This window comes from Eublepharis macularius, chromosome 7 (assembly GCF_028583425.1).
Source record: "Eublepharis macularius isolate TG4126 chromosome 7, MPM_Emac_v1.0, whole genome shotgun sequence".
Lineage (NCBI taxonomy): Eukaryota > Metazoa > Chordata > Lepidosauria > Squamata > Eublepharidae > Eublepharis > Eublepharis macularius.
In genome coordinates, this window is record NC_072796.1 from 3,528,217 (window position 1) to 3,541,507 (window position 13,291).

The 13,291-nt window shown below is 40.4% G+C and overlaps 1 protein-coding gene across 1 annotated transcript in view; it reads right to left on the reverse strand.

Moving 5' to 3' along the window:
- The window catches only part of LOC129333226 (protocadherin gamma-C3-like), a 235,475-nt gene extending 231,991 nt beyond the window's left edge, over nucleotides 1–3,484 (reverse strand). Inside the window, exon 1 of the mRNA XM_054984745.1 lies at nucleotides 1,076–3,484. Coding sequence (XP_054840720.1) covers nucleotides 1,076–3,484 — 2,409 coding nt within the window. The remainder of the gene's footprint in view (nucleotides 1–1,075) is intronic.
- Nucleotides 3,485–13,291: the final 9,807 nt, after the last annotated feature.

Sequence of the window (13,291 nt, forward strand, 5' to 3'; positions counted from 1 at the left end):
TGATAGTTATGCAAGAATTTGCCATTGAAATGAAGGCGAGATTTATCTAGAATTAGTCTTTGATAATGGGGGGAAGTGCCCAGATCTTATGGCGGACGCCTGTGGTTGTTGTTGGTCATGACAATCCATTAACCAGTTATTCTATCTCTTGCTTTGGTATCTAATAGACTCCCTTTAACATATTTGCTATACCAGGGACACTAGAGCAGAAATTTATTTAATTTTACCTCACCAGTATGGGACGCTAGGAACATGCAGGTCACTGGCTGAATTTAGGTCTGTCAGTATTGCTCAGGCTAATGTAAACTGCTCTGAGTGGGCATTAAGTTGTCCTGAAGGGCGGTATATAAATCGAATGTTGTTGTTATTAATCTACCTGACAGCATTATTGTTTTGTATTGTTATTTTGTTATTGTTTTGATAAAATGGAGGAAAGGAGAATTATGTAAGCTAAAAAGAATCATGTAAAACAGTGGTTATATTTTCAGATCAAAAAAGAGCAAATGTCCCTGCCCAGTGTCCAACAATGCTTGACATAATCTTTTAGCAGGTGATGAAAGACAGAAGGCGGGCCTCATGGGCTTTTTAAGCCCTCACTCCCTGCCACCCCTGATGTGGGCACAAATCCAAGCAGGTGTTGAGACAGGTGGACTCCTCTCCAACTATGAGACCAGCTGCAAACCTTATCCCTTCCTCGACCTGGCTGAAGGGTGGGATGGACTGGCATTATGTTCGAACACAGTCTCTGAAAGGAATCTTGGAGAAATTGCCATAATTCGGTACCAACTGCCTTCAGGTTGCTGCATTATGCTTTCAAACCACTAATGCCACTAGATTTTTTTGGACCCCATCAGAACAAAAGAACAGAACATGTATACTAAATGTTGTATTTTCTACTACAATAATGATTTTATTCCACGCAGCCTTAAGGACCATTTAACTGAATCTATTTTTCAAAAAGCCTTGAAACCATTTTAGCATATCTGCTGGTGAACAGACATTAGAAACAAACTTCAGCCTGACGGTGAAGAAATTCAGATATTAACACAATGCGTGAATCATGTTTTCAGCTTACCTGGACAAAGGCCTGATTCCCACTACTAATATCTTCAGCAATGAGGATGGGATCCTCTGTCCGTTGATTAGTTAGCATATTGGAATTATCTGCCTTGGAAAATGGGTATTTGCTTTTCCTAGAGTCTGTGGTGAGAGCCACTTCTTGGCAGTAAGAGTGAAGAAATGCTCGGACTCCATCAATCCCCACAAACTGTGAGACAGGAACACCACTGAAATTCACACTCCCAGAATCACACAACCAAGAATTTCTCCACCTGTGAAGCCTGAGTGCCAGCAACACAAGGAGGAAGGTGAGAAACAAGCAGGAGACGAAAGCCACAGCAACCACCAGGTAGAAGGTGAGGTCCGACTGGGGGTCTGCAGGGGTGGAGATGCTGCTCAGGTCAGTCAGTACCTCGGGGATGCTGTCGGCCAGCACCACGGTGACCGTGACTGAGGCAGAGAGAGGGGGCTGCCCATTGTCCTTCACCAAAACCACCAGGCTTTGCTTGAGAGCATCCTTGTCCAGAAAGGGACGGGCCGTCCGGATCTCGCCAGTGTGGAGCCCTATGGTGAAGAGCCCTGGCTCTGTGGCCTTCAGCAGCTGATAGGAGAGCCAGGCATTCTGGCCGGAATCTGCATCCACGGCCACCACTTTGGTGACCAGGTAACCTGGCTCAGAGGATTGAGGGGCCAGCTCTACTCCAGTGGAACCATCGGTGGGGATAGCAGGGTACAAGATCTGGGGGGCATTGTCGTTCTGATCCAGAATGAAGAGAGTCACTGAGACATTGGAGCTGAGTGGTGGAGAGCCTCCATCTTGGGCCTTAACCCCAAAATTAAGCTCCCGGAGCTCTTCATAGTCAAAAGAGCTCAATGCATAGACAACACCAGTCTCAGAATTAATGGAAAGATAAGAGGAGAGAAGGGAGTCACTCATTTGACTTTCAATGATGGAATAAGTTACTCTGGAGTTCTCCTCCCAGTCTGGATCATCTGCCTTGAGTGAGAAGACGGAGGCTCCTCTTGGGTTATTCTCCATCAGGTAGCAGGTATAGGTTGTTTCAGTAAAGAGGGGAGGGTTGTCATTTGTGTCTAATATCTGGAGCAAGAGTGTAGAGCTTGTTGAAAGAGGTGGCATCCCATGATCTGTAACTACGATGATGATATTGTAAAATGGCATCTGTTCCCTGTCCAGAGTTCTTTCTGTCATCAAACTGTAATAATTACTGTAACTTTTCTCCAGTCGAAAAGGTAGGTTGGCGTCAATGGAACAAGAGACTTCCCCATTGGTTCCTGAATCTTGATCTTGTATCTTTAATAGGGCAATAACTGTCCCTGGTGGTGAATCCTCCGATACTGAGTTGACCTGCGAAGTTACTTCTATCTGGGGTATGTTGTCATTCACATCAGTAACTTCTATCAATACTTTGGATCTGTCAAACAGCCCTCCTCCATCCTTTGCTTGTACCTCAAATTCATGAAGGGGAAATTCCTCATAATCAAGGGTTCCCGCTAACATTATTTCACCTGTAGTGGAATTTAAGAGAAACGTTTGGGAAGCTGCCTCCCCAATTTTTTTGAAAGAATAATTTAACTCTTTGTTGACTCCTTCATCCTTATCAGTGGCTGTTATCGTGCAGACTATGGAACCTTTCTGGAGATCCTCTCTGACACTCACTTGATAGACGCGTTGACTGAAAATTGGTGCATTGTCGTTTGCATCCAGAACAACGACATGAATTCGAGCAGTTCCAGATCGGATTGGATCGCCCCCATCGGAAGCTATCAGGGTTAGTTCATACTCTGACTGCTCCTCCCTGTCCAGAGAGTTTTCCAAAACCAGCTCTGCATGTTTGGCACCATTTTCTCCTACTTGAACAGCCAAAGCAAAATGGCTACTGCCAGTGAGCTGGTAGTTCTGTATAGAATTTATCCCTAGGTCTGGATCTTGAGCTTCAGGCAGAGGGAACCGAGAACCAGGGGTGGAGGTCTCACCGATAGTCAGTTCCTGTTCTTCTGGTGGGAAATGGGGAGCATGGTCATTTATATCTGTAATTTCTACTTCAACAGCATACACTTTCATTTTATTTTCAATAATAACATCACACTTCAACAGACACTTCTGTGTTCTGTCACAAATCTGCTCTCTGTCTATTCTTTCTGTGGTGTACAAATGGCCACTTTCATAATTCCAAGCAAAATATTGAATCCTACCTTCACAACCAATGCGGACTTTGTGGTCTCTTTCCTTTATGTCCATACCCAGGTCTACTGCTATATTCCCCACCAATGATTCTTTCTGCATTTCTTCAGGAATTGAGTAGTGAATCTGCCCATAAACCTCCAAAATAGTAATCATCGCAAAGAAAATCAAGTTTCTTCTGGTTGAATGCTGGAGTCTCTTTCCTGCTTTCATCTTCCCCATCTCATAAAGGTATTTAGATTTTATCTTCAGCCATACATTGCCAAGGATGTCTGTAAAATATTCTGCTGCAGATTGTCTTTCTTTGCTTTCTCACCAGATCATTCAATGCAAAACTGATCTTTCTGTTTTTGTACTGTGAACAGCAAGGCAGGAAGGACTATACACATCTCTGAAAATGTAGGTGAACAGCGGCACTCAGAGGATAAACTAAGTATTGCAGATGCTTCTCCCAAAATTCTGGTTTTATTTCCATTATACCTCTTTGAGATAAACACTTGATTTATGCCTAGGTTATGTCAGAAAAAAAATTTCAGAAGTTTATTGTGCTAAAAATAACTGTAATGAAGAGGTACCATTTTTCATTGATGCTGCAAACAGATGGAATCTGGTACATTTTGACTTTCTCCTATTCTTGGGTCAGTTAAATGTTATCACAGCTACATGGAGCTGCTCACAGAAAACTGGCTTTCGTGGATCAGCAATGTAAGTAGTTTGGTACTCAGTGGAACTAGGACTTACTTATAGACCATACATTTTGAACAAATCAGGGCAAAATGCATAATGTTAAACAAAACAGAAACAGAAGCAAGACTCCCATTTTTCACCATCTAGCAGGCTACAATCAAATCACACACTGTTGTGCACATAAAGAACCATATCCTTCTTTATACCTTCAAAGAAGCGCACAAATCAGATATTTATGAAGAAATCCAAAACTATATTCATAATAAAAAAATCTCACCACTGATTTACTTCAATGCATAACAAGACGCTTGACCCATTAATAAAATGTTCTCTTATAGGAATTTAAACAAAACAAAGTTGATTATTAGTGGTCAGCATAATTTTCAAACGGAAAAATTGTAAGTGATTTAGTATTTTTTCTTAATATAGCTAATGATCCAGTAGATCAGATCATAATAGATCATGATTTCAGCAAGACTTTTGCCTTTGCTCAATTTCATCATTCTGTCAAATGTTGTAAAATGTTGATGGCTGATAAATGAGATGCTAAAAAGCTGAGATATCACCTTCCTTGAAATTTTCAAGAAAAAATGACAAAGGCAGACATCAACAATACTTAAACAATAGACTGACCTAAATTTAAACAAGATAATAGTCTTGATGACCTATAACATTGTCAACTCTGTTATTGGTGTTCGAGGAGACACCTGTTTCCAATGGAGCAGCAGAATCAACACTTTGAGATTTGTCCTGTAGAGCACCTCAGGGTTCTAAGATCTCACCCATATGCTTCAGTATTTATATGAGGCTACTGAATGAAATTCATTTATGTCTTTGGGGTTGTTGACCCTCTAGCTCTATATTTTATGATCTAAGCTTCCAGATGTGTCAAGCATGGCTCTGAACCAGGGTTTTGAAGGTGACTAAGGCAGAACAAACTGAAGCTGAATCCAGACAAGATAGAGGTAATGTTGATTGGGAAGTTGGTCAGGAAGCAGTGGCCAAGAGTGCCTTCGATCTGCTGCATTTCGTTCACCGGCTTTCTCTTTCTCAAACTCAGCCAATGTTCCCCAGTTGATTGATGCATTTGTAACATTGAGGTTGGTTTACTGCAATATACTCTGCATTGAGTTAAACTTGAAGACATCTTGGAAATGCAGCTACTTTAGAATGCAGCAGCCCAATTATTGTTAGTCTCTGGGAATATATCTTGCCTATTTTAAAACAGCTACGTTGGCTGCCAGTTTGTTTCCAAGTCCAGTTTATGATATTTAAAGCCCTTCACAGCCTAGGATCCGCAGATGTAAGGACTGTCTTCTCCCCTATTGGCCCCTGTGTACCAAGCAAGGATTTCAGGTTGCCCCTTCTTAGTTCTTCTCCCACTTTAAGGTGGCCCACCTGGCCCTGATCAGAGACTAGGCTTTCCCCTTTATACCTCCCACCCTATGGAACAGGCTTGCTGAGGAGATGAAGGGGGCACTGTCTCTAGAAGTGTTCAGGAGGCACTGAGAGGCTATTTTATTTGCCAGGGCTTTTGATGGGGTGCAGGCTGCACGCATGGAAGGTAGTTTAGTGCAGAGCTTTAGTGTGTACGCCATAGGGAACGGTGAGGACGTAAATATTTTAATAAATGTGAGTTGAGTAAATTATGGAAATCTTGTAGTACTGAGATCGATATTGTCTTTCCAGTGGGTTCCACATGCTTTCATATTTAAGGAAATGTTTCAGAAAACAAAATATTTCCACACAAACGGGTACATATTTAAAGTTTTATTGTTCCTGTGTATATTAAAGAGAAGAAGAAATAAGTGGAATTTTAAATTCTCTCTCCATACTTTCCTATTATTTTCATGCAATGTTTTGCTCCAACCCAGTCTTCTTCAAACTGTACTCACCAAATAGTTACTTCAAGTGTGTATTCCCTACCTCGCACGCCTACAAAAAAGAATGCTCCAAACCTATCCATAACACCACGATACGCAAACAATTAAAAGAGTACTTTTTTAAGCTTTACAGAGTGAATACTACTGCTGTTCAATGTTAAATGCCAATGTAGCCATTCAAACCAGCACACACACACATATACAGGTATGGACACTTGGGCTTTACTTAACACAGAGAGATGAGAAAGCTTTTCCTGTACATGCAGCAAGGCTTATCCACTATTATGTTTCCACTGATCTACCATCAGTACCACTGTAGGATCATGGCCAGCAAGAATAAGGTAGTAATAGAGCGCTGTGAGCCTCCTCTATTCCTCACAGTGAGAAGAACCATGTATTAAAAGGCTGTAAGGGGCAGCACTTCTGCAAGTAGTATCCTGGAGAGCACTGGAAGTATACACCAGTTTGGTGTAGTGGTTAAGAGCGGCAGGACTCTAACCTGGAGAGCCGGGTTTGATTCCCCACTCCTCCACTTGAAGCCAGCAGGGTGACCTTGGGTCAGTCACAGCTCTCTCAGAGCTCTCTCAGCCTCACCTACTTCACAGGGTCTCTGTTGTGGGAAGAGGAAGGGAAAGGTGAATGTAAACCAATCCAAGACTCCTTTGGGTACTGAAGAGTGAGGTATAAAACCAACTCTTCTTTGAGTAATTTACAGTTGTTAGGGAGTTAGGTGCCTTATTTAATTTCTTTATTTACAAATATGTAAACAGATGACAGCAGAAGCAAACTGCCATTCCTTAAGCAGGCAGCCACTTGTACCGTCCCCAACAAAACAGTTCTTGCCAGCTGAAAACCTTACTCTTCCCACCCTCCACCACACCATCCATCTATTCAAGACCCGATTCAGTACCAACTCCTGTTTGTTCTCTCCATTCCTTCAAAGGGAGTGGAATCACATTCTCCATTTCCTGATGGGTATCTCATTTCCATTGAAATGCAGATGAGCTGTCCTTGCTGTACTTTGATAACGCTCTTGTGTATTTACTGTTCATTTAAGTGACATTTTCAAAGAGAACCAGTGCAGTAAAGTCATTAGTGCCCGGGAAGACCAAGGTCCAAGGCTTTTTTTCAGCTGGAACGTGCTAGAATGGAGTTCCGGGACCTCTTGAAAATGGTCACATGGCTGGTGGCCCCGCCCCCTGATCTCCAGACAGGGGGGAGTTTAGATTGCTCTCCATGCCACAGAGCGGTGCAGAGGGCAATCTCAACTCCTCTCTGTCTGGAGATCAGGGGGCGGGGCCACCAGCCATGTGACCATCTTCTCCGAGGGCAACCCACTGAGTTCCACCACCTCTTTTCCCAGAAAAAAAGCCCTGCCAAGGTCTAAATCTTAGATGGTTTTAAATAAGGAGTAAACACATTTGTGGAGGAAGAAAGGTCTTAGCGTAGAAAGTGAAGGATTTTATTCGGTGCCCTAGTCTCAGGCTGCAGAGGGGAAACAGATCGAGGTCAACTCAGGACCTTTTCGTCCTCTCTCTCTCTCTGGTCTGGTGCTCTCCCTTTAAAGTGCAGATTGATACTCTTCAGGATGTTCTTTCTTCCATCTTCACCTTCCTCTTCTCACTCTCTTCTCCATCTTGCAGCTATGAGGGCATGTTATGCTTCCTGCATCTCTCAGCATCCTCATCTAGATAGTTAGAATAGAATGCTATCTTTGTTCCTTTCCTATCCTGGAGTTCCTTAAATGAAGGACCCTTATTTCCTTGCTAAAGGAAATCACCTAATCAGCCCCTTCCAGTGCGGCGGGGAGAGACATCCCCTGCCCTGTATTATTAAATCTTAGTCATCCTGCCCACAGAACTTGGGGATGCTTTTGAGATGTGGGGTGCAGTGTGAGCCACCTAGGATGTTTTCAGTGCAGTATTTTAATTATGATTAAAGAAAAGTAAAGATGACAAGTAGGTTACAATGAGGAAAATGACTATTAAGTATGTCTGATTGGAATTTTATTACCCTTTTGGGGGGTAGAAGGTTGTGATCTTTTCCTTTTAAGAGAGATAGTCTCTGAGTCCATGGGTATCTCCAGATTGATATTCTTCAGCAGGTTCAAACCTTGGTCTTCTGCCAGATAAATGTTCCCTTTGTGTGTGACTTGGAGCTTTGTAAAGCTTGACCATCTGTATTCTATTTCTGCTTCTCTAAGAATTCCTGTAATCAGTTTGAATTCTTTCCTCTTGTTGAGGATTTCTTTAGGACAGCAATATAGGACCCATTGTAAGTAAGTTAGTTCTGTTGCCTGGCCATTTCTAAGATCTTTCTTTGTGAAGTCCCGTCTGAAAAGGTTGCTAAGATGTCCCTAGGGCTTTTCCTTCGTGGATTGTTTGGCAAACCAAGCTGATGTGATTTTGTGATTAGTGGAGCAGTGTGGTCTCTGGGCTTTAAAATTTTTGATAGCCATTTATTCAAAAATGCTACAGGATCTTCATTTATTTCTTCATTTTCTTCAATCCCTCTAAATTTAAGATTAAGCTTGCAATTTGAAAGCTCTAGGGATTGAATTTTGCTTTTCATTAAGTCATTGTCTTTTTGCAAGGCTTGGATTTTGTTTTGCAATGAAGTACTTAGATCCATTGCACGGTCGGCTTTTGAATGGCTTTAGTAATGTCCAATTTTATATCTGAAATCTGGTCAGTTATATTTGTAATTTTATACAAGATTCTTTGCTCCATTTTTTGCATCTGACAAAGTTTTATCTGCTGCATTTGCCTCAGGCGCCATTTTAGGTGCTTCTTCTTCAGCATCGTTTTAAGTCTCAGGCTGCAACGACATGGGAAAGTAATCCTGGAGCCTTTTAGCTGACTTGCCATGTGCATTTTTCTTTCCTGCATTGTTCATGCCCATTATTTGAGTGTTCATGCCTAAATGGGTTGCTTTATTATTTCAATAGGTTCGGAGGGGGAGAGGAGCTGAGGTTTCTGCAACTGTCTTCTGAAGCAGTGCCACGCCCCCAGAACTGCTCATTCTCATGTTATTCTCTGGTCATTTGAACTTAATGGAGGATTTATTTGGTATCATATCTAGGAAATCTATATATTTGTGACTGGATGGACTGGTCAACGTGGCAGGAAGATACCTGGAGGTCTAATTTGTCATGGAATTTCTAGCATAGATGAATTCTGAAAAGGAATTCTGAGACAAGTGCTGTTTACTTGGATATGCTTGTAGAAAATTCAATTATACTATCCTGGTTAAATTTCCCCTAGATTCCTAGAAATGGATGGTAGACATTTAGAATTTTTAAGGGAAAATCAAATATAAAACAATTTAACAATGATATTTAACATTAACCAATTAACAACATTCGATATGCAGTCCACTTTCATCCATAGTTCCTTGGAAGTTACTTCCACTGGAACTTAGTCCCAGGTAAGTGTACATGGAATGAATGAATAAATGAGTCCCCCCAATCAAATTTCAAAAGTCTGTTTTAAAAATGTGAAGATGTTCAAATTTCCTTTTGAGTCCCACGTTTGGCCTCTTCATATGGATTGCTGTGAGTTCAATATTCAGCCTACAAACGTCAATGGTGAGTTTTTTTAAATCTTAAATTGCTAGTGTAATATCGGTGGTGGAAAAAGTAATAAAAACTCCTAATTACAGAAAGACATATGTCCAGATGCGTTCCCTTTTATTATAAAGTGTTTCTCGCTAAATCTATTATGAAAGAAGGCTTAGAATTCAATTATCCCGAAACCCAATAAAGTTCTGAACTCTGTAATTTCATTTCAGCCAATTGCACTTTTTAAATGTAATCATAAACTTTTACTGCAGATTAATTGGGAGAAACCTGAAGCAGGTCTACTCAGAAGTAAGCCTCATGCTATTCGATGGAAAGTGCCCTTAGGAACACAGCCATAGGATATTAAGATCAACGGGGTTTTTACTCAAGGTTGGAATTTACTCCCAGGAAAGTGTTGCAAGGATGGCACTGTTCCACTGAAAAGACTTGCGTGGGATTCTGACAAGACCTATGGATTACTCTTAGTCAATACCATTAGACAGATAGTTAATGTAACTTATGCTGTTAGTGAAACATGCTACAAGCTACTGTCACAACTACTGCAGAAAAAAGGCCTTAGATTATGTAGAATGGTGTTCTATTTCAAGTCGACTTTTCCAGAGAGAAAGGATTGGTTGTAGAGAATTAGGTATGTAATGCTAATAATAAATTCAGTCCTCAAGTATACGTGGGAAAGAAAAGACTGGCCTCAAGACAGATACGAAAAAACTGGTGTTCATGTATAATTCCTTCAATGAAGGAAAAAGAGTTAAAATGTAAATGATTAGATACGTTCTTTTCTTTTCCTCATCTGTCCAGTGGGTGTATGAGTGTATTTTTTGCTATGTAATTTGTATTTTTTCTGTATTTTGTATTTTTTAAAGCTACTATTACAACTGATGCAGAAAAAAGCTTTAGATTGTGTAGAATGGGATTTTCAATTTTAAACACTTGACGTCCTCAGAAAATAATTTCCTGAAGGAGCCGTAGCCATTACACCTTTTTGTCCTAGGGCAATGATTTAAAGGAGCAAAATTATTATTTTTCTTTCTATAACTTTAAATCTTAAACATAGAAAATTACAATAAATTAGATGGCATAAATCAAAATAAATCAGTGGACAATCAAGCATAATGTTAGTAGTAAGAGTACAAACTATAGTTGCTATAAATCACTCCTTTTCTACTTTTTCCTCCCCCATCACTCCCTTCTTACCTTTAATGTTTTCCAGTCTCTCAATGTTTGTTACTAACTTCCAAGAAAAAAGCTAAAGGAGTACACACACACACACACACACACACACACACACACACACACAGCTGATTTAGGGTTTTCATGGCAAGAGACTAACAGAGGTGGTTTGCCATTGCCTGCCTCTGCAACCCTGGTCTTCCTTGGAGGTCTCCCATCCAATTGCTAATCAAGGCTGACCCTGCTTAGCTTCTGAGATCTGATGAGATCAGGATCACATGGGCTATCCAGGTGTGTGTGTGTGTACAAATCTTTAATACAATTTTCAGAAGCAGAGTTGATTCTAGGTGGATATTCCAATGTGATATCTGAAAAAGTGATACATCATACTAGGACTATAAAAATGTTTAAAAATCTTTATGGTGATACTTTAAACAATCTAAAAATTTCTTTAAACTAGAGGATTATCAGGCAGAGGATATATGGAGGAGTCTACATCCAGTTGAAATGGATTTTACCTTCTTCCAGCATTCACAAAACATATTCAAGAACTGATATGCTTTTAATATAACAAAATGTGTATAATTAAGATATTACAACTATTATATACACAGATCATGCACTGAACTCTTTAAACCTTGAATTTCACAGTGTAAGAATTAACTGGACAGTGAATAATGCATAGTTTTAAGAAAGACTTGTGGGCAAATTGAAATTATTCTTTTGAATTATTTTACCAAATAAGGTAACAACACTTTCTCAGAAAAGTACCACTACTTACATACAAATACATATACATTTACATATATATGTATATGTATATATGAATGTGTGTGTGTTTGGGTTGCCAATCTTCAGGTGGGACCTGGAGATCTCCTAGAATTTCAACTAATCTTCAGGTGAGACCAGTTTCCCTGGAGAAAATAGCTGCTTCGGTGGGTGAATTGTGTAGCATTACACCCCACAGAAGTCCCTCCCTTCCCTAAACCATGCCCTTTCCAGATTCCACTCCCACATCACCAGGAACTTCCCAACTTGGAAAGGACTTGGGAGAACTCTGAGGAAAGGTGCCAGAACTCAGTACCATCACAAAAAAAGCCCTGAACAATTACGGCCATTTGGGAAGTCAATATGGCATATATATATATATGGCATACAAAAACGAAACAGAAAAAACAAGGAACATATGTTTGGAGAGAATTAAATGTTGGGGTCCCTAATGAAAGCGAATTTTATTCTTCTAACAGGACACTGGGAGGCCTAAAAGACATCAGAGATGCAGAGTTTATTGCTGTTGTCCCTTAAGAATTCCTGAGTAAACCAAATAACAAACAAACAAAAAGTTACAAGAGTTACAAAAAAAGAAAGCACACAATATACAGAAAGCTATATCACAGCTAGCAATTAAATATGAAGAGGAAATTACTAACGTCTAGCTATAGCACTTAAGAGTTACCAAAGATGATTTGGCATCCTTCAGGATAGGTGCACATATCTTTGGAGACTCAGGAGGTAGAGACACACCACTCATCTACCTCCCCCTCCTGTTCCAAATAAACCATACAACACACAAGGTCTTTATAAACTCTTCTTCAGAGAGGTGGAATCCCTCCTCCTGCCTCCCGAGTTAGGACCAGCCTCCCCCAGGATCCACAGCACCCTCAAATCTTAGTCACGTTGTCCATGGAGCCCATGTTTTATACCTCCCAAAGGCTAACCCCCCACCCCAATTTCTCCATCACAGGATGTCAGTTAGAACAAATGGCAATGCCCAACCCTTTTTTATGGCTTTTCTTTCCTGAGGCAGAAGGTGAATTAAAAGGCTAACTTGATATATAAATTCCTGTTTGATATCCATTTAACATAACAGACATATTATGAACAAGGGACTTCTCTGTCTTCTCAGATAGTTTTATGAATACTGATCCTTATATATAAACAGATATAATGAACTACCATCTACAAACCAAACCCACTGACATAAATAGGTAATAACAAACTGAATTTCTGCATGTCACGTTTAAGATGGATCCTCACTTTTCTAGATCCTCTGGGCACCTTAGGAATTCTGACACAGGGTAGTGGGCACAATTACAAAATGGCTGCCACAGGAGATGGCGCCAACCAAAAAATGGCTGCCATAGGAGGCAGTGCCAACCACAAAATCTCAGGGAGTGAGGTTTTGCGTAAGTCTGATAGTAACTCTTCAACACTTCAGACAGAAGCTCCATTTAACAAGATGCCTTTTAAAATGTACTTAAGAGTTTTACACTTTTTTTCCATACACACAAAATATGAATACATATCAAGCTAGCTAAAAAAACCCACATCTGGCAGTATCTGTCTCCATTTTGCAATCATCTAAACTGGCTATCCCCTTTATATAACCTGGGGAAAAACCCCAACCAGCTCCTCCCATATTCTATAAACACCAGGAAAAGTTCTGGGAGGTACCATGAAACCCATCAGCACCAGGCTGACCCCGGTCCTGGATTGCCTGAGTAAATAACACTTTATTTGCCTCTGGAAATGTGACCCATCTTTTAGAGCTACTTGAGATACTTGAAGTTTATATGATGGATGATCAGTCATATTTTCTTGAACAACAACATTGTAGATTTAACAATTGCAACAATATACTTAAAACAAGTACCTTATACCTTTTCAACTTATTCTATACCCAGGAAAAAATAAGTTACTTTTCCCACA